The sequence below is a fragment of the Elephas maximus genome, chromosome 8 (genome assembly GCF_024166365.1).
Source record: "Elephas maximus indicus isolate mEleMax1 chromosome 8, mEleMax1 primary haplotype, whole genome shotgun sequence".
In the NCBI taxonomy this organism is placed as follows: Eukaryota; Metazoa; Chordata; class Mammalia; order Proboscidea; family Elephantidae; genus Elephas; species Elephas maximus.
In genome coordinates this window covers 96,649,485-96,674,395 of record NC_064826.1, presented here as the reverse complement: position 1 = coordinate 96,674,395, position 24,911 = coordinate 96,649,485, and the positions used below count along the sequence as shown (strand labels likewise).

General features: G+C 37.6%; 1 protein-coding gene across 1 annotated transcript in view; it reads left to right on the top strand.

Moving 5' to 3' along the window:
• DPY19L2 (dpy-19 like 2) overlaps positions 1-24,911 on the top strand; it is a 118,698-nt gene that overhangs the window by 75,759 nt on the left and 18,028 nt on the right. Inside the window, exons 15-17 of the mRNA XM_049893767.1 lie at positions 9,229-9,300; positions 13,702-13,748; positions 21,796-21,820. Coding sequence (XP_049749724.1) covers positions 9,229-9,300; positions 13,702-13,748; positions 21,796-21,820 — 144 coding nt within the window. The remainder of the gene's footprint in view (positions 1-9,228; positions 9,301-13,701; positions 13,749-21,795; positions 21,821-24,911) is intronic.

Sequence of the window (24,911 nt, the reverse complement as noted above, 5' to 3'; positions counted from 1 at the left end):
CCATCTATACATACAATGCACTTCTGATCCAAATTCCAATGTCATTTTTTAATGTGATAGAGAAACAAATCACCAACTTCATATGGAAGGGAAAGAAGCCTCGGATAAGCAAAGCATTACTGAAAAAGAAGAAGAAAGTGGGAGGCCTCACTCACCTGATTTCAGAAGCTATTATACAGCCACAGTAGTCAAAACAGCCTGGTACTGGTACAACAACAGACACATAGACCAATGGAACAGAATTGAGAACCCAGATATAAATCCATCCACATATGAGCAGCTGATATTTGACAAAGGCCCAGTGTCAGTTAATTGGGGAAAAGATAGTCTTTTTAACAAATGGTGCTGGCATAACTGGATATCCATTTGCAAAAAAATGAAACAGGACCCATACCTCACACCATGCACAAAAACTAACTCCAAGTGGATCAAAGACCTAAACATAAAGACTAAAACGATAAAGATCATGGAAGAAAAAATAGGGACAACGTTAGGAGCCCTAATACAAGGCATAAACAGAATACAAAACATTACCAAAAATGACGAAGAGAAACCAGATAATTGGGAGCTCCTAAAAATCAAACACCTATGCTCATCTAAAGACTTCACCAAAAGAGTAAAAAGACCATCTACAGACTGGGAAAGAATTTTCAGCTATGATATCTCAGACCAGCACCTGATCTCTAAAATCTATATGATTCTGTCAAAACTCAACCACAAAAAGACAAACAACCCAATCAAAAAGTGGGCAAAGGATATGAACACACACTTCACTAAAGAAGATATTCAGGCAGCTAACAGATACATGAGAAAATGCTCTCCATCATTAGCCATTAGAGAAATGCAAATTAAAACTACGATGAGATTCCATCTCACTCCAACAAGGCTGGCATTAATCCAAAAAACACAAAATAATAAATGTTGGAGAGGCTACGGAGAGATTGGAACTCTTATACACTGCTGGTGGGAATGTCAAATGGTACAACCACTTTGGAAATCTATCTGGCGTTATCTTAAACAGTTAGAAATAGAACTACCATACAACCCAGAAATCCCACTCCTCGGAATATACCCTAGAGAAACAAGAGCCTTCACACAAACAGATATATGCACACCCATGTTTATTGCAGCTCTGTTTACAATAGCAAAAAGCTGGAAGCAACCAAGGTGTCCATCAACGGATGAATGGGTAAATAAATTGTGGTATATCCACACAGTGGAATACTACGCATCAATAAAGAACAGTGATGAATCTGTGAAACATTTCATAACATGGAGGAACCTGGAAGGCATTATGCTGAGCGAAATTAGTCAGAGGCAAAAGGACAAATATTGTATAAGACCACTATTATAAGATCTTGAGAAATAGTATAAGCTGAGAAGAACACATACTTTTGTGGTTACGAGGGGGAGAGGGAGGGAGGGTGGCAGAGGGTTTTTTTCTGATTAATTAGTAGATAAGAACTGCTTTAGGTGAAGGGAAGGACAGTACTCAATACATGGAAGGTCAGCTCAACTGGACTGGACTGGACCAAAAGCAAAGAAGTTTCCGGGATAAACTGAATACTTCAAAGGTCAGCGGAGCAAGGGCGGGGGTTTGGGAACCATGGTTTGCGGGGACTTCTAAGTCAATTGGCAAAATAATTCTATTATGAAAACATTCTGCATCCCACTTTGAAATGTGGCGTCTGGGGTCTTAAATGCTAACAAGCGGCCATCTAAGATGCATCAATTGGTCTCAACCCACCTGGAGCAAAGGAGAATGAAGAACACCAAGGTCACACGATAACTAAGAGCCCAAGAGACAGAAAGGGTCACATGAACCAGAGACCTACATCATCCTGAGACCAGAAGAACTAGTTGGTGCCCGGCCACAATCAATGACTGCCCTGAGAGGGAGCACAACAGAGAACCCCTGAGGGAGCGGGAGATCAGTGGGATGCAGACCCCAAATTCTCACAAAAAGACCATACTTGATGGTCTGACTGAGACTAGAGGAATCCCGGCGGTCATGGTCCCCAGACCTTCTGTTGGCCCAGGACAGGAACCATTCCCGAAGACAACTCATCAGACATGAAAGGGACTGGACAGTGGGTAGGAGAGAGGTGCTGATGAAGAGTGAGCTAATTATATCAAGTGGACACTTGAGACTGTGTTGGCATCTCCTGTCTGGAGGGGGGATGGGAGGATGGAGAGACTTGAAGGCTGGCAAAATTGTCACGAAAGGAGAGACTGGAAGGGCTGACTCATTAGGGGGAGAGCGAGTGGGAGTACGGAGTAAGGTGTATATAAATTTATATGTGACAGTCTGACTTGATTTGTAAACGTTCACTTGAAGCTCAATGAAAGTTAATAAAAAAAAAATGGGGAAAGTATATGAACAGACACTTCACCAAAGAAGTCATTCCATCGGGCAACAGATACATGAGGAAATGCTCAGGATCTCTAGCCGTCAGAGAAATGCAAATCAAAACCACAATGAGATCCCATCTCGCCCTGGCTTTACTGGCATGAATCAATAAAACAGAAAATAACAAATGTTGGAGAGGCTGCGGGGAGATTGGAACTCTTATGCACTGCTGGTAGGAACGCAAAATGATACAACAATTTTGGAAAATGATATGGTGCTTCCTTAGAAAGCTAGAAATAGAAATACCATATGATCCACCAATCCCACTCCTAGGACTATATCTTAGAGAAATAAGAGTCGTCACACGAATAGATACATGTACACCCATGTTCATTGCAGCAGTGTTCACAGTAGCAAAAAGGTGAAAACAACCTAGATGCCCATGAACAGATGAATGGATAAGCAAACTGTGGTACATACACACAATGGAGTATTATGCAATGTTAAAGAACAACCATGAATCTGTGAACCATCACATAACATGGATGCATCTGGAGGACATTATGCTGAGTGAAATAAGTCAATCACAAAAGGACAAATATTGTATGAGACCACTACTGTAAAAACTCATGAAAAGGTTCACATACAAAAAGAAACAATCTTTGATGGTTACAAGGGTGGGGAGGGGTGGGGAACAGTGGGGATGCCAAAACACTTAATAGATAATAGATAAGCAGTAACTTTGGTGAGGGGTAAGACAGTACGCAATACTGGGGAAGCCAGCACAGCCTCTACAAGGCAGGACCGTGGTAGCTCCTTGTTGTTAGGTGCCGTTGAGTCGGTTTTGACTCATAGCGACCCTATGCACAACAGAAGGAAACACTGCCCTGTCCCGCGCTATCCTTACAATCATCATTATGCTTGAGCTCTTTGTTGCAGCCACTGTGTTAATCCACCTTGTTGAGGGTCTTCCTCTTTTCTGCTGACCCTGTACTCTGCCAAGCATGATATCCTTCTCCAGGGACTGATCCCTCCCGGCAACATGTCCAAAGTATGTAAGACAGTCTCGCTATCCTTGCTTCTAAGGAGCATTCTGGCTGTACTTCTTCCAAGACAGATTTGTTCGTTCTTTTGGCAGTCCATGGTATATTCAATATTCTTTGCCAACACCACAATTCAAAGGCGTCAACTCTTCTTTGGTCTTCCTTATTCATTGTCCAGCTTTCACAAGCATATGATGTGATTGAAAATACCATGGCTTGGGTCAGGCGCACCCTAGTCTTCAGGGTGACATCTTTGCTCTTCAACACTTTGAAGAGGTCCTTTGCAGCAGATTTGCCCAATGCAATGTGTCTTTTGATTTCTTGACTGCTGATTCCATGGCTGTTGGTTGTGGATCCAAGTAAAATGAAATCCTTGACAACTTCAAACTTTTCCCTGTTTATCATGATGTTGCTCGTTGGTCCAGTTGTGAGGATTTTTATTTTCTTTATGTTGAGGTGTAATCCATACTGAAGGCTGTGGTCTTTGACCTTCATTAGTAAGTGCTTCAAGTCCTCGTCACTTTCAGCAAGCAAGGTTGTGTCATCTGCATAATGCAGGTTGTTAATGAGTCTTCCTCCAATCCTGATGCCCCATTCTTCTTCATATAGTCCAGCTTCTTGTATTATTTGTTCAGCATACAGATTAAATAGGTATGGTGAAAAATACTACCCTGACGCACACCTTTCCTGACTTTAAACCAATCAGTATCCCCTTGTTCTCTCCGAACAACTGCCTCTTCATCTATGTAAAGCTTCCTCATGAGCACAATCAAGTGTTCTGGAATTCCCATTCTTCGCAATGTTATCCATAGTTATGATCCACACAGTCGAATGCCTTTGCATAGTCAATAAAACACAGGTAGACATCCTTCTGGTATTCTCTGCTTTCACCCAGGACCCATCTGACATCAGCAATGATATCCCTGGTTCCACGTCCTCTTCTGAAACTGGCCTGAATTCCTGGCAGTTCCCTGTCAATATGCTGCTGCAGCCATTTTTGAACGATCTTCAGCAAAATTTTGCTTGGATGTGATATTAATGATATTGTTCTATGATTTCCACATTCGGTTGGATCACCTTTGTTGGGAATAGGCATAAATATGGATCTCTTCCAGTCAGTTGGCCAGGAAGCTGTCTTCCATATTTCTTGGCATAGACGAGTGAGCACCTCCAGGGCTGCATGTGTTTGTTGAAACATCTCAATTGATATTCCATCAATTCCTGAAGCCTTGTTTTTCACCAATGCCTTCAGAGCAGCTTGGACTTCTTCCTTCAGTACCATCGGTTCCTGATCATATGTCACCTCTTAAAATGGTTGAATATCAACTAATTCTTTTTGGTATAATGACTCTGTGTATTCCTTCCATCTTCTTTTGATGCTTCCTGCATCGTTTAATATTTTCCCCATGGAATCCTTCACTACTGCAACTTGAGGCTTGAATTTTTCTTCAGTTCTTTTAGCTTGAGAAACGCTGAGCGTGTTCTTCCCTTTTGATTTTCCATATCCAGCTCTTTGCAGATGTCATTATAATACTTTACTTTGTCCTCCTGAGACACCCTTTGAAATCTTCTGTTCAGCTCTTTTACTTCATCAATTCTTCGTTTTGCTTTAGCTGCCCAACACTCAAGAGCAAGTTTCAGAGTCTCCTCTGACATCCATCTTGGTCTTTTCCTTCTTTTCTGTCTCTTCAGTGACCTCTTGCCTTCTCCATGGATGAGGTACTTGATGTCATTCCACAACCCGTCCGATCTGCGATCACTAGTGTTCCATGCATCAAATCTATTCTTCAGATGGTCTCTAAATTCAGGTGGGATATACTCAAGGTCATATTTTGGCTCTTGAGGACTTGCTCTGATTTTCTTCAGTTTCAGCTTGAACTTGCATATGAGCAATTGATGGTCTGTTCCACAGTTAGCCCCTGGCCTTGTTCTGACTGATGATATTGAGCTTTTCCATCGTCTCTTTCCACAGATGTAGTCAACTTGATTTCTGTGTGTTCCATCTGGCGAGGTCCATGTGTATATTCGTCGTTTATGTTGGTGAAAGAAGGTATTTGCAATGAAGAAGTCGTTGGTCTTGCAAAATTCTATCATTCGATCTCCAGCATTGTTTCTATCACCAAGGCCATATTTTCCAACTACTGATCCTTCTCCTTTGTTTCCAACTTTTGCATTCCAATCACCAGTAATTATCAGTGCATCTTGATTGCATGTTCGATCAATTTCAAACTGTAGCAGCTGATGAAAATCTTTTATTTCTTCATCTTTGGCCCTAGTGGTTGGTGCGAAAATTTGAATAATAATCATGTTAACTGGTCTTCCTTGTAGGCGTATGGATCTTACCCTATCACTGACAGCATTGTACTTCAGGATAGATCTTGAAATGTTCTTTTCGACGATGAATGCAACAGCATTTCTCTTCGAGTTGTCATTCCCAGCATAGTAGACTATATGATTGTCTGATTCAAAATGGCAAATACCAGTCCATTTCAGCTCACTAATACCTAGGATATCGATGTTTATGCATTCCATTTCATTTTTGACGATTTCCAATTTTCCTAGATTCACACTTTGTACATTCCAGGTTCCAATTATTAATGGATGTTTGCAGCTGTTTCTTCTCATTTTGAGTCGTGCCATATCAGCAAATGAAGGTCCCGAAAGCTTTAGTCCATCCATGTCATTAAGGTCCACTCTACTTTGAGGAGGTAGCTCTTCCCCAATCATCTTTTGAGTGCCTTCCAACCTGGGGGGCTCATCTTCCAGCACTATATCAGACAATGTTCTGCTGCTATTCATAAGGTTTTCACTGGCTAATGCTTTTCAGAAGTAGACTGCAGGGTCCTTCTTCCTAGTCTGTCTTAGTCTGGAAGCTCAGCTGAAACCTGTCCTCCATGGGTGACCCTGCTGGTATCTGAGTACCGGTAGTATAGCTTCCAGCATCACAGCAACACACAAATCCCCACAGTACGACAAACTGACAGATGCGTGGGGGGATAGCTCCTTAGACACATCCAAACTCCCTGAGGGACCAAATTGTTGGGGTGAGGGCTGTGGGGACCATGGTGTCGGGGAACATATAGCTCAATTGGCATAACAGAGTTTACAAAGAAAATGTTCTACATTCTACTTTGGCAAGTAGCATCTAGGGTCTTAAAAGCTTGTGAGTGGCCATCTAGGACACTCGACTGGTCTCACCCCTTCGGGAGCAAGGAAGAATGAAGAAAACTAAAGACACCAGGGGAAGATTAGTCCAAAGGACTAATGGACCACATCTACCATGGCATCCACCAGACTGAGTCCAGTACAACTAGAGGGTGCCCGGCTACCACCACTGACTGCTCTGACAGGCATCATAATAGAGGGTCCCAAACAGAGCTGGAGAAAAATGTAGAACAAAATTCTAATTCAAAAAGAAAGACCAGACTTGCTGGTCTGACAGGGACTGGAGAAACCCTGAGAATATGGCCCCGGACACCCTTTTAGCTCAGTAATGAGGCCACTCCTGGGGTTCACCCTTCAGCCAAAGATTGGACAGACCCATGGAACAAAACAAGACTAAAGGGGTGCACCAGCCCTGGGGTGGGGACTGGAAAGTAGGAGGGAACAGGAAAGCTGGTAATAGGGTACCCAGGGTTGAGAAAGGAGAGTACTGACATGTCGTGGGGTTGTTAACCAATATCGAACAACAACGTGTGTACTGACTGTTTGATGAGAAACTAGTTTGTTCTGTAAACCTTCATCTAAGGTTCAATAAAAACAAAAACCAAACAAACAAAAAAAAAACTGCAGCCTTTGGCATAGGTTATACCACAACATAAAGATAACAAAAATCCTTACAACTGAACCAATAAGCAACATAATGATAAATGGAGAAAATATTGACTTAGTCAAGGATTTCATTTTACTTGGATCCACAATCAACAACCGTGGAAGCAGCAGTCAAGAAATCAAACAGCATATTGCATTGGGCGCATCTGCTGCAAAAGACCCCTTTCAAGCAAAGATGTCATTGTGATGACTCCAGGCCATGGCGTTTTCAATTATGTCATATGCATGTGAAAGCTGGACAATGAATAAAGAAGACGGAAGAAGAACTGATGCATTTAAATTATGGTGTTGGTGAAGAATATTGAATATATCACGGACTGCAAGAAGCACAAACAAATCTGTCTTGGAGGAAGTACAGCCAGAGTACTCTTTAGAAGCGAAGATGACGAGATTTGTCTCCTGTACTTTGGACATGTTATTAGGAAGGACCAATCCCTGGAGAAGGACATCATGCTTGGTAGAGACTCAGCGGAAAAAGAGGAAGACCCTCAGTGGGATGGATTGACACAGTGGCTGCAACGATGGGCTCAAACATAGTTTATGAGGGTGGCGCAAGACCACACAGTGTTTTGTTCTGTTGTACATAGGGCCGCTATGAGTTGGAAGTGACCTGATGGCACTTAATAACAGCAATATCCTTAAAAAAACAGCTCATGTTGCTAGGCTTTAAAATATTTCCTTTCCCTTCTTAGAGACAATGTAGTATACGTCTTTCATTTGCAGATGAAGAAAACAGAGTTTAAATGACTTGCCTAAAGTATACCGTGGAGCCAGTTTTAGAACATGGGTCTACTAACTCCAATCCATGCTCTTTCCTCTACCTGCTGCTTAATTTTTTCTTTTTCATAGAAAATGAAAAGGTCACTGGTTCAGCCCTGGTTTAAGAACTCTGAATTAAACGTGACTAATAATGAATTTTAATAATGAATAATAATTTTTTTTTTTAATAATGAAATTTTATCACACTTTATTCTCTTATCCATCTAACTAGTTATACATTCATGCAAAAACTATTATTAGCCAGCATTTATCTGTGAGGTAGTTTTTTGTAGGGTTAAAAAGAGGAATATGACTTGGTTCCTGCCCTCAAACCCAACTAAACCAAACCCATTGCTGTCGAGTTGATTCCGACTCGCAACAACCCTGTAGAAGTGAGTAGAACTGCCCCCACAGGGTTTCCAAGACTGTAAATCTTTATCAAAGCAGACTGCCACACCTTTCTCCTGCAGAGTGGCTGGTAGATTCAAACCATAGACTTTTCGGTTAGCAGTGTGTGCCACCAGGGCATCTTATTGCCCTCAAGAAACAAAATTTAGTTATGTGGTAAATCACTCCCTATCACAATAATAGTTCATGAGAGTTATTTAGCTGATGTCATTTCAGTAGTTACTGATGTTTAGAGTAATTACTTAGACTAGTTTTCTTCCTTTTTAGCTTCAGTCACACTAAGGAAAACATAGAATGTCGTAACACAGGAAATGATAATGTAGGGCCCAGGAGTGAGTAAACACGCATTTAAAACAATATTATGTCACTAAACAAAAGATAAACCAATAGAATGGAACAAATTAATAGACATATCTAATTCTAGGTTTTATAATATTGTTTATATCATTAAAATTTTTGTATTTTGTATACCTTTTGCTTATAATTTTATGATTCTTGTATTAGAACCTAGAGGCTGGTAAATTTATATGCTGCTAACGGTTTTTGTTGGGTTAACCTGGTGGCATAGTGGTTAAGTGCTACGGCTGCTAACCAAAATGCTGGCAGTTCAAATCCACCAAGTACTCGTTGGAAACTCTATGGGGCAGTTCTACTCTGCCCTATAGGGTTGTTATGAGTAGGCATCTACTCAACCACATCAGGTTTGGTTTTTTGGTTTTAATGACCAAGATATTTTTATCTTTAGGAAATTGCATTGTGGCACTCAGTTTTACATAGATTTTTATTCATATAAAGTAAAATGAAGTAACTTATTTTTGATAATTTGCTATGTTACAGACACCATTGAGATACACAAAGACATTATTGCTTCCAGTTGTTATGGTGATTACTTGCTTAATCTTTAAAAAGGTATTTAAAATTTTTTTTTCACTTTGTTTTTGGCTTCAAGGTTAGGACTATAATAGACTAATATTAATAGCTCAAAATTCTATCTCATTTTTACGATGAACTCTTCTCTTCCCTAAAAATTATGTTTTTTTTAATTCGGTCCTTTCTTTACCTACTGTTTTAAGGGTTGTTTAAAAAGCTACATTAGAGAAAGTTCTTATTTTTTCTGAAGATATTAATCACCTACTATGAAAGCACTGCAGTAACATTTTAGGTACACTGGGACGAATAAGATATGGCCACTCTTGTCTAGGAACATAAGCAAATAATCACACAAATGACTAAAAAATTACAATTATTATAGGTGCAATGAAAGAAAAGTACATGACAACTTTGGTATCTTTGAAAAGACTTGATCCATTTGGGCAGACATGCAGAGGAGAGATTTACATAGCTGTGATTTCAAAATCTTTCTCTACATATGCACTATTTCCACAACAAAAAAAAAATGTCACAATAGAAAAAAATCATGTTTAAAATATTTCAGGCAGATTTTCTTGGTCTGGAAGTGGCTTATCTGAAAGCCTAGTTAAAGACAGTGGGTGCTCAGGTTCCCCCCTCCACCCCAGATACTTAGAACCATCTTTGTTTATATTGTTTACAAATTGTCTTGTCTCAAGTCAGTGTGTATACATTTGAAGCAGATAACAATGAGAACATCATTTCTCTACTACCATACCAGTTGTGACCCTGCTGAAAGAGATTGCATTTCTTACACCATCTTCCCTATGTAGTTGGAGTTCCCCTATTTCCTTTGCTTTCACAATAGAATGTAAATAATTTGTGAGTGAAAAAGAGAAGCCACCTCTCTCTATATCTCTTTTGTTTCACCTGTGATCTAGTTCCCTCACGCCCACTTAGAAGAGTCAGGATAGAGGTAATGAGAAGAAATGGATAAAACCCCAGAAAGTTTGCTGCTCTCTATCCCCTTGGGCCTACCTAGCTCAGGTGGCAAATTTTCCCCACTGGCCTGTTTCTGTTCCATTATGGCCAACAGACACATTCTTATAGGGCTCCACTGTTGTTGTTAGGTGCCGCCGAGTCGGTTCCGACTCATAGTGACCCTAAGCACAACAGAACGAAACACTGCCCCGTCCTGCGCCATCCTTACAATCGTTGTTATGTTGTTGCAGCCACTGTGTCAATCCACCTCGTTGAGGGTCTTCCTCTTTTCTTCTGACCTTGTCCTTTGCCAAGCATGACGTCCTTTTCCAGGGACTGATCCCTCCTGACAGCATGTCCAATGTATGTAAGATGCAGTCTCACCATCCTTGCTTCTAAGGAGCATTCTGGTCGCACTTCTTCTAAGACAGATTTGTTCATTCTTTTGGCAGTCCATGGTATATTCAATATTCTTCGCCAACACCACAATTCAAAGGCGACAATTCTTCTCCGGTCTTCCTTAATTCATTGTCCAGCTTTCACATGCATATGATGTGATTGAAAATATCATGGCTTGGGTCAGGCGTACCTTACTCTTCAAGGTGACTGACATCTTTGCTCTTCAACACTTTCAAGAGGTCCTTTGCAGCAGATTTACCCAATGCAATGCGTATTTTGATTTCTTGACTGCTGCTTCCATGGGTATTGATTGTGGATCCAAGTAAAATGAAATCCTTGACAACTTCAATCTTTTCTCCGTTTATGATGATGTTGCTCATTGGTGCAGTTGTGAGGGATTTTTGTTTTCTTTATGTTGAGGTACAATCCATACTGAAGGCTGTGGTCTTTGACCTTCATTAGTAAGTGCTTCAAGTCCTCTTCACTTTCAGAAAGCAAGGTTGTGTCATCTGTATAACATGTCTGTCAGTTTGTCGTACTGTGAGGGCTTGTGTTTTGCTGTGATGCTGGAAGCTATGCCACCAGTATTCAGATACCAGCAGGGTCACCCATCGAGGACAGGTTTCAGCTGAGCTTCCAGACTAAGACAGACTAGGAAGAAGGACCTGGCAGTCTACTTCTGAAAAGCATTAGCCAGTGAAAACTTTATGAATAGGACTCTACTAAAAGGAACGAAGTAACTGTTCAGTGGAGAGATATCCAATGAGGAAAAAATGATAGCTACATCTACTATTGCTATTTTTTAAAATAAAGATGATATTTACATTAAAAATCAAAAAACCAAACCCACCGCTGTGGAGTTGATTCTGACTCATAGCGACCCTATAGGACAGAGTAGAACTGCCCCACTGGGTTTCCAAGGAGCGGCTGGTGAATTCAAACTGCTGACCTTTTTGTGTTAGTAGCTGAGCTCTTAACCACTGTACCACCAGGGCTCCATACAAACATCACTAGCCCCAAAACACACCACAGCCCAAACCATGCACATGGCCACCATGCACCTGAACACACACACACACACACATGCACACACACATACCCATTTCCTGCAGCCACAAAAGCTCAGCTCATTTCTGCTTCCCTGTAAACCCCTTGTTCTTTACTGTCCTATTGTGGCTTGTTTCTCACCTCAAGAATTCTTTTAATTTTCATTTAAACTTTCACTTGTGAAAAATCACTTCCAGGAAGGAAGGAAAGAAGGCATATAGTATGATTTCCCTGTGACAGTATCGAGCCTTAAATTTCTATAAATGAGTATATTTTATTAATTATACCTTTGAGTTGGCATTTGCTTGCATTGCATGTGGTATTGGAATCTTATTGATATTACTTGACGCATAATACTTTGAGACATTAACTTCGAATTTATATAGCAGTATCTATGAAATTTCAAATATACTTTCATCTAGCATACTTTTTAATCAATGAGAGAAGTTAAAATTTCTAAGTCTAGATATAATTTTAATTAGAGTCTAAATTCAGCTATGAATATTTTCAATATTTATGAGTTTATAAACTACATATCATGTGAAGTACAAAATTTTAAGTTACCTTTATTTTATTTTTTTTTGGTTTTGTTTTACGGTGTCTTAGTTATCTAGTGCTGCTTTAGTGCTGCTTTAACAGAAATACCATGAGTGGGTGGCTTTAACAAATAGAAGTTTATTTTCTCACAGTTTAGGAGGCTAGAAGTCTGAATTCAGGGTGCTGGCTCTGGAGGAAGGTCATTGTCTCTTTTGAGCTTCTGTTCCTGGGTGTTCTTCATGTGGCTTGGCATCTTCCCCCATCTGTGCCTGCTAGCTTGCATTTTATGTCAAAAGAGATTGACTCAGGATACACCCTACATTAATCATTCCTCATTAACGTAACGAAGACGACCCATTCCAATTCCCAAATAGAACTATAACCACAGGCATTAAAAAAAAAAAAAAACCATTGCCGTCAAGTTGATTCCGACTCATAGCAATCCTAAAAGCCAGAGTAGAACTACCCCATAGGGTTTCTGAGGAACAGCTGGTGGATTTGAACCCTCTGATTAGTAGCTGTGGCTCCTAATTAGTGCACTGTCAGGGCTCCAACCATGGCATAAAAAAACAAAGCAAAACCCATGCCATCAAGTTGTTTCCGACCAACCCTATAGAACAGAGTAGAACTGCCCCATAGGGTTTCCAAGGAGCACCTGGTGGATTCAGACTGCCAACCTTTTGGTTAGCAGCCATAGCTCTTAACCACTACACCACCAGGGTTTCCACTACAGGCGTAGAGATTAGGATTTATAACACATGTTTTTGAGGGACACATTTCAATCCATAACATGTGGTTTAAGTGGCGTCTGATTGTCGCTAAAGGCTCTTTGGCCATATTTAGCCTCCACATTCCCATTCCACTTCTCCCTCTCTCCACCACTACCATTATCTAGTACATTTTGATAAGTGCTGTTTAGCCTTCTGTAATGGTCACTTCAGGTTGAGAGAGAGATCAGAGAAGCAGATATGCCTAAAAGTAATTTTATAACAATCAAGAGTTTTGAGTGAAGTGTGAATAGAAATGTATGCACATGTGTAGATGGATGGATGGATGGACGGATGGGTAATAGGTAGATAGATATTCCTACTTTGTGTGGGAGGCTAATATAAAATGGTCCCTCAAAGTATGTGGAGGAAGCTGCCTTCTTAGTAGAAACCAACTCTCCCCACATCATCCCCACCCAGTAAAAATGTAAACTTAAAATACTACTGAGGAATTATCCGCATAAAAAAGCTTAGAATTTTAGAGGTGAAACGGACCATCGATCTAGTACTCAAACACTGTTATCGTTTCGAAGAGGAAGTTGGAACTTAAAGAAGTTATTTGTCTGTGGCAGAGCTGGGACTAAAGTGTTCTTAGTGCCAGCAAGTCAGGACTCAACTTTAATATTAAACACTTCTTTCTAGTTTGGTGTGTTTTATGTTAATGAATCAGAGCATTTTTAATGTTGCATAATTCCTTAGAAAAGTTACACTTATTTGATTCTATTCACAGATTGCTCGTGATATTCTGTGTGTCTTATCTGCAAACACCTATCTCAGGTAATTATATCATAGTTGTTTTTAAAACATACTATGTTAAATTGGTGCAGTGGTTAAGAGCTCAGCTGCTAACCAAAATGTCAGCAGTTCGAATCCACCAGCCGCTTCTTGGAAACCATATGGGGTGGTTCTACTCTGTCCCTTAGGGTCACAATGAGTCGGAATCGACTCGATGGCAACAGGTTTGGGGTTTTTTTGTATATTAAATAATTCAATAACTTATTAAAGTATTAATTTTTCAAATGGATGTAGATTAAGCTTCAGCATTATGAAAAAAAGGAGATATGAAGCAAACTTAATGTTGGTTGTTAAAAAACAGTTTTTTAAATGTATTTATTTTATGTACTATATTTGAACTTGTTTTGGAGATATTTATATTTTGTATTTGCTCAGAGTTTAAATTTATTCAGCTTAGTTTTAATATATCACTAAAATTTAAAGTCAGCATGCAGAAGTAAGGTAAAGTTTCATTTTGGCCATGCTTGTATTTTTGTTCATTTATTTATTTACTTTTAGAGAAATTATAATTATTTTTCTAATATTTATTAAATGTTTTGTTCTACATTTATTTTTAAAAAATTTGTTTTATCACATATTTTGTGGTTTTAATAAAGTCGCTAGAATTAAGGCATAAACAGATGCCAGCAAAATATAACATGACTCATAAATCACACATTGCTACAGGGCACGAGAAGTAAATTGTGAAGAAAACTTCCTTCTGAGGGAACTCTTATCTCAAATTATATTTAATATTTGTAGGTATGTCATTTGATTTTCTTATTTAATGAACTTTATTTTTTAGAACAATCTTAAATTTATAGAAAAATTGTGAAGATAGTACAGAGAGTTTCCATGAACCCCACGTCCTATGCTTGTATTTTTAATGAGCCATAGTCTATGATTGCTAGAAGAGCCAACATCTAAAGGTGCATTTGTTGGAATCTTTTCCAAAACCTGGGGAATAATAGACCCATTCTACTTTGTTCTGGTCAGATGGATCTCAGGCAGATATGTCCTGACATTCGAAAACATGTGTGTTCAGAGTTCTAAAAACCATTCATGTAAGAATGCTTGAAGGACTTGGGATAGTTAATTGGATAGTAGAAGGTCTGGGGGTACATGGTAGCTGTCTTCAAATATTTGAGATGGTCGTAATGGAAAAGAACAGACTCGAGCGCCAAAGGGTAGAAGATTCTTGGCTCAAAATAAGGAAGCCTTTCTAAATGATTGCAAACCTGAAGTGACAGCCTTGTGTGTGTGTATGGGCAGAGGGGTTCTTTAAATCATAAAAAGAATGCAAGCTTGTAGTAATTCAGTAACATTCAGGCAAAACAGACATGTATCTAAAAAGGAGGGTAAGCTTCCCTCACTTATATCTACTCCTCAGAGATACTAATTTAAACTGTGTTGTATATATCCTTCCTGAAAAGATGTAGGCAGACACAATATTTTTTAAAAAAATAATTGGAACACAGTACTCTTATTATTCTGCAACTAGTTATCATGACTGACCTGTATCAACGGACATTTATATTTACCATTTTGTCACAACAACCAATGCTGTAATGAACATCCTTGTACATTTGTTCTAGTATTGCTACCCAGGGTTCCATGCTATAGCATAGAACACTTCAAAAAGGACTGCTGGATCATGAGGAATGAATATTTTGTGATTCGATAAATACTGAGAAATTGTAGTGATGAGAGTACCCATTTCCCTGCAGCCCCATGAGCACCAGTGTTACCAAACTTTTAACTGTTTTCTATCAGATACAAAAAATAGTAACCCATCTTATAATTCTTCGCTTACTAGTGGAGTTTTGCATCTTTTCGTATGTCTGTAGCCTGTTTTATATTTCTTCTAGACCTTTTGAAATTGAATTGTAGGATTTTTTTAATATTTTAGATATTAACCTTTCATCTATTACGTGTATGATGTAGCTCCTTCTAGGATGTCAGTTTGTAGTTTATTTATGGTCTTTGCTTTAGAGAAGTTTAAAATCTTTATACAGTTTTAAATCTTTGTGCGGTCACATCTATCAACTTTGTCCAGTTTTGTGTGTGTGTGTTCATTTTTTCTAGAAACGCTTCCCCATATCACAATTATTAAAATATTTTTATTCATTATTTTCTATTTTAAATAGATCATTAATCCCTCTTGCATTAATTTTGTGATGTGGTAAAAATAGAGGGATCTACCTTTTCTCCCTCCAAATGACGTATTGTTCCAATACAAAATTGTATAATAATTTTAGCAACCATTTGAGATGTTAGTTTTTATCACCTAATTATTAATTCTCGCATGTACATGGGTCTGTTTCAGAGTCTTTCTTTTGTGGATCTGTTTGTTTCTGAATCTGAACCACACTTTTTTTAATTTCTACCTCTCCTCCCAACCCAGTTTATTAGTATCCTTCTTCACATTTGCTTACATTTACTTTTCCAGGTAAACTTTGGAATACATGTGTTTAGAATCTTCCCTGTCCTCAGCTCCCCACCGTAGTCTCTTTATTGAAAACGCTTTAGAGTAATTCAAGGATAATTTAATCTTTTTAAAATTGAGTCCCTAACCTAGGAATATAGTATATCTCTATTTACTAGATGTGGGCAAGGAATTTTGCCACTTTGTGCCCCAGTTTCATCATCAGTAAATAGTGGTAATAATACAGAGTTATTGTATGTATTAATAGAGTTAATATATATAAAGTACTTAGAATGCTGGTTATTATTGTTATACTTATACTTTAGTAAAACTTTATCCTTTTTTTTTTTTTCTTTTTCCTATAAGTCTTACTAAGTTTTTTCTTCTGGATTTTATAAGAGTTTTTATGGTTTTTGTTTTTATTTGTGCTATTGCAAATGATAAAAATTAAACTTTGTATTTGCTAATTTGTCATTGGTAGTTTATAGGAATTTGTTGATTTTTTACATAAATGTTGTTTCGAGCCATATTTCCAAGTGTTCTTTTTTAGTTTTCATAGTGTTTTGATTGATTCTCTGGATTTTCTAGACAGGTAATCATATAATCTTCAAATAATGGTAATTTTCAATATTTATATCTCTTTCTTTTTTCTTATCTTACTGTATTGGCTAAAACTTCCAAAGCATTACTGAAAAATGGTAGTGAGGCTTTGTCCTTTGTTCTTGTTTTGCTTCTGAATCTAAGGCGAATGCCTTTAGTGGTTCATTTGCCTACTTGCTGTTAGTATGTAATAAATGGCCTTTATCGATGGCACTGGGTACTGGGTCTTTAAATTAAAAAATGCATTGAAGATACATGGTATGTGAATTATATCTCAATAAAATTGTAAAAAATGGGTGTTGAATTTTATAAATTTGCTTTCAAGTATTTTGGGGATCATAATATGATTTTTCTCCTTTATTAATAACTAAGCTAATTTTTTTCTTAATGTTGATTCATTCCTGCACGCCTAGAATGAAATCTACTTGGTCATGGTACATTATACTATACTGAAATTGATTTGCTGATATTTTACTTAGGGTGTTTGTTTATGTATTTATATGTGTGATTGACCTATAAAGTTTTTGTGGGTTCTCCCTTCCTCGTTTTAGAATCAAATTTATATTCATCTCATAGTACTACTTTCTCTGAGGATGGTTTAATTAACACGGGAATTACCTGTTTCTTAAAGGTTTGAGAGAACACATCCATAAAATTATGCTGGCATTTTTTTGAGAGTAGGGGGTTAGCTCTTGACTATTATTTCAACATCTTGTATAGCAATTTATATATACAGGCGTCATTGAGTCACTTTTGGTAAATTATATTTTTATAGAAAATGAGCAAGTTCCTTTAGTTGTCATAACTTATACAAGGAGTTCTTTTAAAACAGTTTTACTTATACCTGTAGTTATATTTCTTTATGTTAGCACAATATTTGTGTATTCTCTTTTTTCCTTGTTCAGATTTGTCAGTTTTTTCCCTTTTGGATTTTTCTGAGAACAGCTTTTGATTTTATTTATCATAGCTGTGGGGGTTGTTCTTCATTTTATTAGATTTCTGCTTATATTTGTATCATGTCCTTTTATGTTTTCTTTTAGTATATTTTTGCTGTTTTTCTATGTTGCGAGTCTAAGCTCATTATTACCAATCTTCATGGTTTTCTAAAAAATGCACAGGTATCATTTTTCCTGTGAATATTACTAGACTGTGTCCCATGGGTGTGTATAGAGTTACCATTAATCATCTTTCCTATGTAGTCTGTGATTTCAGTTTTGTTTATTTAATCCAAAAATTATTTAGAAGAATGTTTTAAAATTTCCAACTGTCTAGCTTTTTTGTTTTGTACTTTGCCTGTATGATTCAATTATTTGCTGTTTATTGAGATTAATGTTCAGTTTTTGTAAATGCTGTAATAGCATTTGAAAACAACGTATGTTTCATATTTTGGAGGGAGCTCAAAGTTATATGTTATGTCAAGTAATAATAGTGCTATTCTCAATTTTCTAGTCTATCAGTTTTTCTCTCTGTTACTTTCTCAGAATACTATCTTCAAGTGTCACATTAAAAACGTGTTTTTTCTTTCAAAACTGTCTTGTTAACAGGTTCTGCTTTGTATAGATAGTGCTATTATTCATTACATGATTGTTATAGGATTGTACCTTTGATTATTATAAAATATCTTCTTTGCCTTCTTTAATGCCTTTTGCTTTGAATTATTTTAGAAAATTAATATTGCTACATCTCCCTTTGTGGAAAATTAATATTGCTACATCAACTTTCTTTTTTATAGTATTTGCCTGGTGTACCTTTATTTGTGCTTTATTTTTCAACCTTTTTGTGATATTTTGGTCTAGCTGTATTTCTCCTTGCTGGATTTTATTTTTACCCTCAATTTAAAAATCTTCATTTTTAAATTAGGAAACTCTAACCCATTATCATATTCATTATGGTAATTGCCCTGTTCAGACTTATTCCTTCCATTTTATTACATGTTTTCTGTTCATCATGCTTTAAAAAGTTCTTCTGTTGGCATTCGCTAAAATGTTTGTTATCTGTATCCCATTTCTGTTTTACTAGTGTTTTCCTTACATTATTAGCAAGCAAGTTTATACTGATGTCAAGAATTAATGAGTCTCTAAAATGTGTTACCCCCAGCCGTAATAATGTTGTTGTTAGGTGCCACTGAGTCGGTTCCGACTTATAGCAACCCCCTGTATAACAGAATGGAGCACTGCCTGGTCCTGCGCTGCCCTCACAGTCATTGCTATGTTTGAGCCCATTGTTGCAGCCGCTGTGTCAATCCACCTTGTTGAGGGTCTTCTTCTTTTTCACTGACCCTCTACTTTACCAAGTATGTCCTTCTCCAGGGACTGATCCCTCCTCATAACATTTCCAAAGTATGTGAGACATAGTCTAGCCATCCTTGCTTCAAAGGTGAATTCTGGCAGTACTTCTTCCAAGATAGATTTGTCCTTTCTTTTGGCAGTTCATGGTATATTCAATATTCTTCTCCAACACCACAATTCAAAGGCAGCAATTCTTCTTTGGTCATTCTTATTTATTGCCCAGCTTTCACATGCATAGGAGGCAATTGAAAAACCGTGGCTTGGGTCAGGTGCACCTTAGTCTTTAAAGTGACGTCTTTGCATTTTAACACTTTAAAGAGGCCTTTTGCAGCAGATTTGCCCAATGCAATGCATCCTTTGATTGCTTGACTGCTGCTTCCATGGGCGTTGATTGTGGATCCAAGTAAATGAAATCATTGACAACTTCAGTCTTTTCTCTATTTATCATGATGTTGCTTATTGGTCCAGTAGTGAGAATCTTTGTTTTCCTTATGTTGAGGTATAATCCATAGTAATAATAATAGCTAATATTTATTGATCACTTATTATGTACCTGCCAGTATTTTTAAGTTTTCTACCTGTGTTAACTCCTCACAACCACCCTGTGAGACAGGATTTCCATTATTAAATTCCTCCTTCTTCACAAATGAGGAAACAGAAGCAAAAAAAGGTAAGTCATTTTCCCTAACTAGTAAGTAATGGAGTTGGGATTCAAACTCAGGCACTGTGCCAGTGGAACACTTTACTTCTCCCTTCCTGCACACCCCATCTTCTGTTTTGTTGAAACAATCTGAAATTTTAGTTGTAGATTTTTGTCGTATCTTGTCTGTTTTAAGAAGTCTACCTGAAATTTAGATGAAAGATACAAGCAGTTTTTTAACTTGACTTTAAATTTTACTAGTTTGTTTTGAGCTGTTTCATATATCACGATTTCTTCTTAGACTCGTAGAATATGTACACGCAAATAATGTTTTTCAGAAAGAGTGTAGAGGAGGCATACTTTCTAAGTGTTTTCCTGCCTGAAAAAATGCCTTTATTTTGCCTTCCTATTTTATTGATGGATGAGTTAGTAGAGATTTCTGGGTTTTATTCAGTATTTTGTAGACATTGCATCATTGTTTTCTAATATCAAGCATTACAGATGAGAAATCCTATATAAAGTTTTCTTTCTGGAAATTTGTAGCATCTTGAGATGCTGTGTGGGTATGTGTGTGTTTTATATGTTTATTAATTCTTGGAACATTCTAATCTGAACACTTAAATCTTTTTTTTTTTCAGCTTAGGGAATTGTTGTTCTATTATTATTTCTCTTTATCCTCTTAAACTTCTATTATTGTTTATCTCATATTATCTCTTTCTTTTTTCTCTATTTTCTCAGAGAATTCTGTGACTTAGTCTTTACATTACCAGTTTTAGTAGGTAATTTCTGAATTTTACCATTCTGGTATTAAACCTTCTTTGACATTTTAAAATAGGCAAATATTTTTTTCTCAGAATTTCCGAAAACTCCTTTTTTATTGTAGCTTGTATGAATTAGAAGCTTAAATTCTGATTGTATGGATGCAATATTCTCTCAACCTTCTCTGAAGATAATAATTTGAATTTCCATTTAATGCTCTCTTTTATTTCTTGCATTAACTCTGCTTCCCGAGAGGACAGTTTATTTGCTCATTCATCTTGGCGTTTCTCTTTCATGCTCTTTGTGACTTGTAACTCAGTTGTTTATTCACATCGCAAAGTAGCTACTAGATTTATCTGTATCAGTAGTTTTTGTCAGCATCCTTGGCGATTGTAATAGTTACTTACCTCCAAGGCATGCTCACTACAGGGTTCTGTGGTGACTGGCAGATTTCAGAAGGAGCCAGAACACACCTGCCCGAACCCTTGACTACATAAACAGGAAAGGAGCTAGTGTGAAGGCAGAGCACTTTAGTGATTGCCCTGATGTCCTGAGAGGCCTTTTCCACCACTCTTTTTAAAATCTCCAGATCTGTGTGTGCCCCGACCTTCCTTCGAACACTGTCTTACTTCTTTCTCCAACTCAAAAATCCATATTGGAAGGTTTCTGCATCCTGTAAAGCCTTTTTAAAAACTAAAATACCCAGCCTCTTCAATGAATCAGTAAAATAGGAAGTCTTATACCTCTCATACGAATCTCAAGTAAGCTCCATGAAGTTAAGAACCATGTCTGTGCTATTCAGTGCTCTATTCACTGCACAGTGCCTAGAGCATAGTAGATGTGCCATAAAGATTTAGGAAATTGGGACAGCGTTATTGGAGACTAAAAATATTTATATGCTTTAAGCCAATAATTTCAATTCTAGAAATTTATCCCAAGGAAGTACTCAGATATGCTCACAAAGTTTTATGTACAAGGATGTTCATGCTAATTATAATTGTGAAAAATGAAAACAGCTCAAAAGTCCAACAGTGGTTATCTAATGTATTTTATATACCTAGGCTGGATATTTAATAGAAATAATTTCTGTTCATTTATCTTTCCAGAAAGCCTATTGTACCTTAACCAAAGAATAAGTAAATAGGATGATTTTAAATTAAACTTTCAAAATTGCTGTTATTTTACTGGTTTTATCTAACCTTTTGTATTTTCTATTTATGTACCTAAATGGTTTTAGAGAATCAATTTTTTAAACTGTTAGAACAAATAAACTTATTTTTATGTAATCATACTGTGAAGGACATTCAATAAATAGAGTGTATTTTTGTTTTATTCCAGAAAACAGCTCCTTGAAAATGGTGAGGTAAAGCCTTTATTTTAATCTCTGGTAGATCTGTGTATTAAATTCTAGTTCGAGGATAAGTCACAAAGGTACAACTTGCTGCTGATATAACATCCGTAGGGCTTGAGTTGTTCAGCGTTGGTAATAGATTTTTGCTGATCCTTCTCACTCTTTAATCTGTTCTCAGTTTTGAGCAGTCATAAAGGATTTGAAAGCCAGAAAGCTTATTCATGACTATGAAATATAATTACATTGCCTTCATTTATTCACTCTTTTATTTATTCAACAATAACAGCATTTGCTTCCACAGTGTCCTTACCCGCTGAGCTAACCAGCTATAGCCCATCAGGCCAGGCCCCCATGGCCCTGTGACGGGTGGGCTTCTACCACCACACTGACTGGACCAACAGTCAGTGATGAGCTTAGCAGTTGTAGGATGCAAGTCATGGTATAAACACTGTTTCTGCCCTCAAGTATGTATAATTTTATGAAGAAGTCATGGAACGAATATTGTGCTATGTTGAATTATTTTGGGGCATACAATAAGAAAGGGAAAGATCAGTATGGGCTAGAAATTCAGTTTCATAAGAGATAGAACTTTAAGTGGGTCTTAAGGAAAAGGCAGAATTTACAAGAGGACAACTGAATTTGAGCTTAATAGGAATAGCTGATAATAATAATATTTTTTGAATAGTTACTATGTGCCAGGTACTGTGTCATTTGATTCTCATATAGTATTATTCCCATCTTGTAAATAAGGAAATTACAGTAATTAGGTGATGCTTGCTGCTAAAAAGATAAATACTGACATTTCAGTGACAACTCACTGAAGCAAAGTTGAATTCTATGTTCACGTAAATTTTAAACCAGGTGTTTGTGGTTAGCAAATGGCTGTCCAGTAAGCAGCTGCTAAATGACCCAGACTCCTTCCACATGTGGCTTCCAGGGTTGATGTGCTTGCCTGCATCAAGCTAGCAAAGGAGAAAGAACGTGGAGGATCATGCAAAGGAGGTTCTGTAAAGGCTAGGCCTGGAAGAGGTGCACACCTCTTTCTGCTCACAGCTGGAACTCAGCCACATGGCCACATCTAACTGCCAAGGCAGCTCGGAAATGTAGTCTAGAAGAAGAGCAAAGGGTCTCTGCCAAGAAAGAGAGAGCTGGAGAAAGTAGTTAGCTTACCTAAGGTCCCAGAGCTGATTATAGTGAAGCTTGGATTTGAATCCAAGCAGTCCATTTCCAGAGCTCTCAATATTAGTCAACACTTACTGCTTACTCTGTGCAGGACATTTTTCTAAGTGATTTACATATATTAATAATTTCATCCTCACTACAACCCCTTGAGGTAGAGACTATTATTATCTATATTTCACAGATGAAGAAACTGTGACACAGAGAGGTTAAGTAATGCCTAAGGACACAAAGCTAAAAGTGCCTTAGCGTTGAGGAACTAAGGAGTATGATGAGCCCAGGCAGGCTAACTGCAGATTCCATGCTTTTAACTATCCATTCTACTCTGCTGTGCTGCCTCACTCATCTACTAGTGAATGTAAACTATGTCAGTCAACCAGGAATTGTGCTAGTAAGTAAAATCAGTCCCTGATTTTACTTACTAGTGCACATTAGCCTTTATATTTTAATATGTGGTGTCTAAAATTCAGCCTCTTTTTGGAAATATAGTACTCCTTCATTTTCTGCTCTCCTTTCTCACATTTTTTGCTTTGTCTTTCATTTCTCTTAGTTCCATTTTTCTTTTTTTCTACCAATGCTATAGAGCTACCAGTTTGATTCTTTATTATGTACCTACATATATACCCAGTTCCTGCTTTTAAGAAATGTACAGTATAGTGAGGGGGGATACAGAAAATGTGAACAGGTAATTATGTGCAGTGATAAAAGGACACCAAGATAACAGATGTAGCGCAGAAGGGGAGTGATTAAATCTGTGTGGCAAGGGTGCGATAGTCAGGGAAATATTTTATAATATGACTTTAAAGGAGGAATAGGAGATTACCAAGGTCAGAGGATGTACCTGTGAAAAGAAGGCACGAAGCAGTATGTTATGTTCACAGCTACAGGCAATCAGTATTGCTGATATATAAAAGATAAGAAATGGCAGCAGATGAGATTGAAAAAGAAAGCAAGGTTCTGACTCTGGTGGCTTTGTATGCAAAGAATTCGGACCTCATTCTGGACTTTATTATTAGGCATGAGGAAGTATAACCAGATCTTAGTTTTAGATATTTCAGGTTTCTCGGCAATAAAGCAGATGGTTTTTTAAAAGGCAAAGCACAAATCCAGGAGACTAACAGGAGGACAGTGATATGAAATCTCTTAATCTTTTTAGACTAAAGAGAGTGGTAAACTCCATATGTATAGGAAGATGAGAGATTTAAAATTCTAAAAACTGTAGATCTTATGGAAGGAAATGGTAAAAATTTCAATGTAGTGCAGTGAATGAGAGACTGGCTTCTTATCCAACAACTCCCACTTTTGACTCTCACCTGATAAATCTCTCTTCCCACGTGGTTTAGAGTCAGAGACTGTTCAATTTAGGGATAGAAGGGCATAGAAGGCATAAAACCTGGCAGGAGTACAGGGGGTGCTACTCATTGTTTGGATGTGATAAGCTATAAATTCCAGTTAAGCTATAAATTCCAGTTCATTTCATGATTAGATGAGGATTCACTAGGATAATTTTATCACCAGTGTGCGAGTTCTAGATTGCTTGATTTCTGCTAATCCTCTGAATCGGGGACGATCTTCACCCCTCAACTCGCTTTAAATAACCCCCTGGGTTACCATCCTATTGACATGATTATTAAAGGTGTTAAAGAATTATTCTGTTGTAATTTTTCCTCATAATTTAATGTATTTATCTGGATTCATTTATTCCATCAAATTTAGTATCTTTTGACCAATTTTTCTATTTCATGGACTTAGAAATCAGTGAAGGAGTACTTAGTAATTTACAGGAAAGAAAAGAAAGGGAAAATGTTATGAACACTATTTATTGCCGGAATGTCATTGTTTCTATAAGGAACTAGTGCCAAGATGGGCTGGGATAGATAAAATGAGAGTCCCCCCAGCTCCCCGAATTGCCCTTTAGACCCAT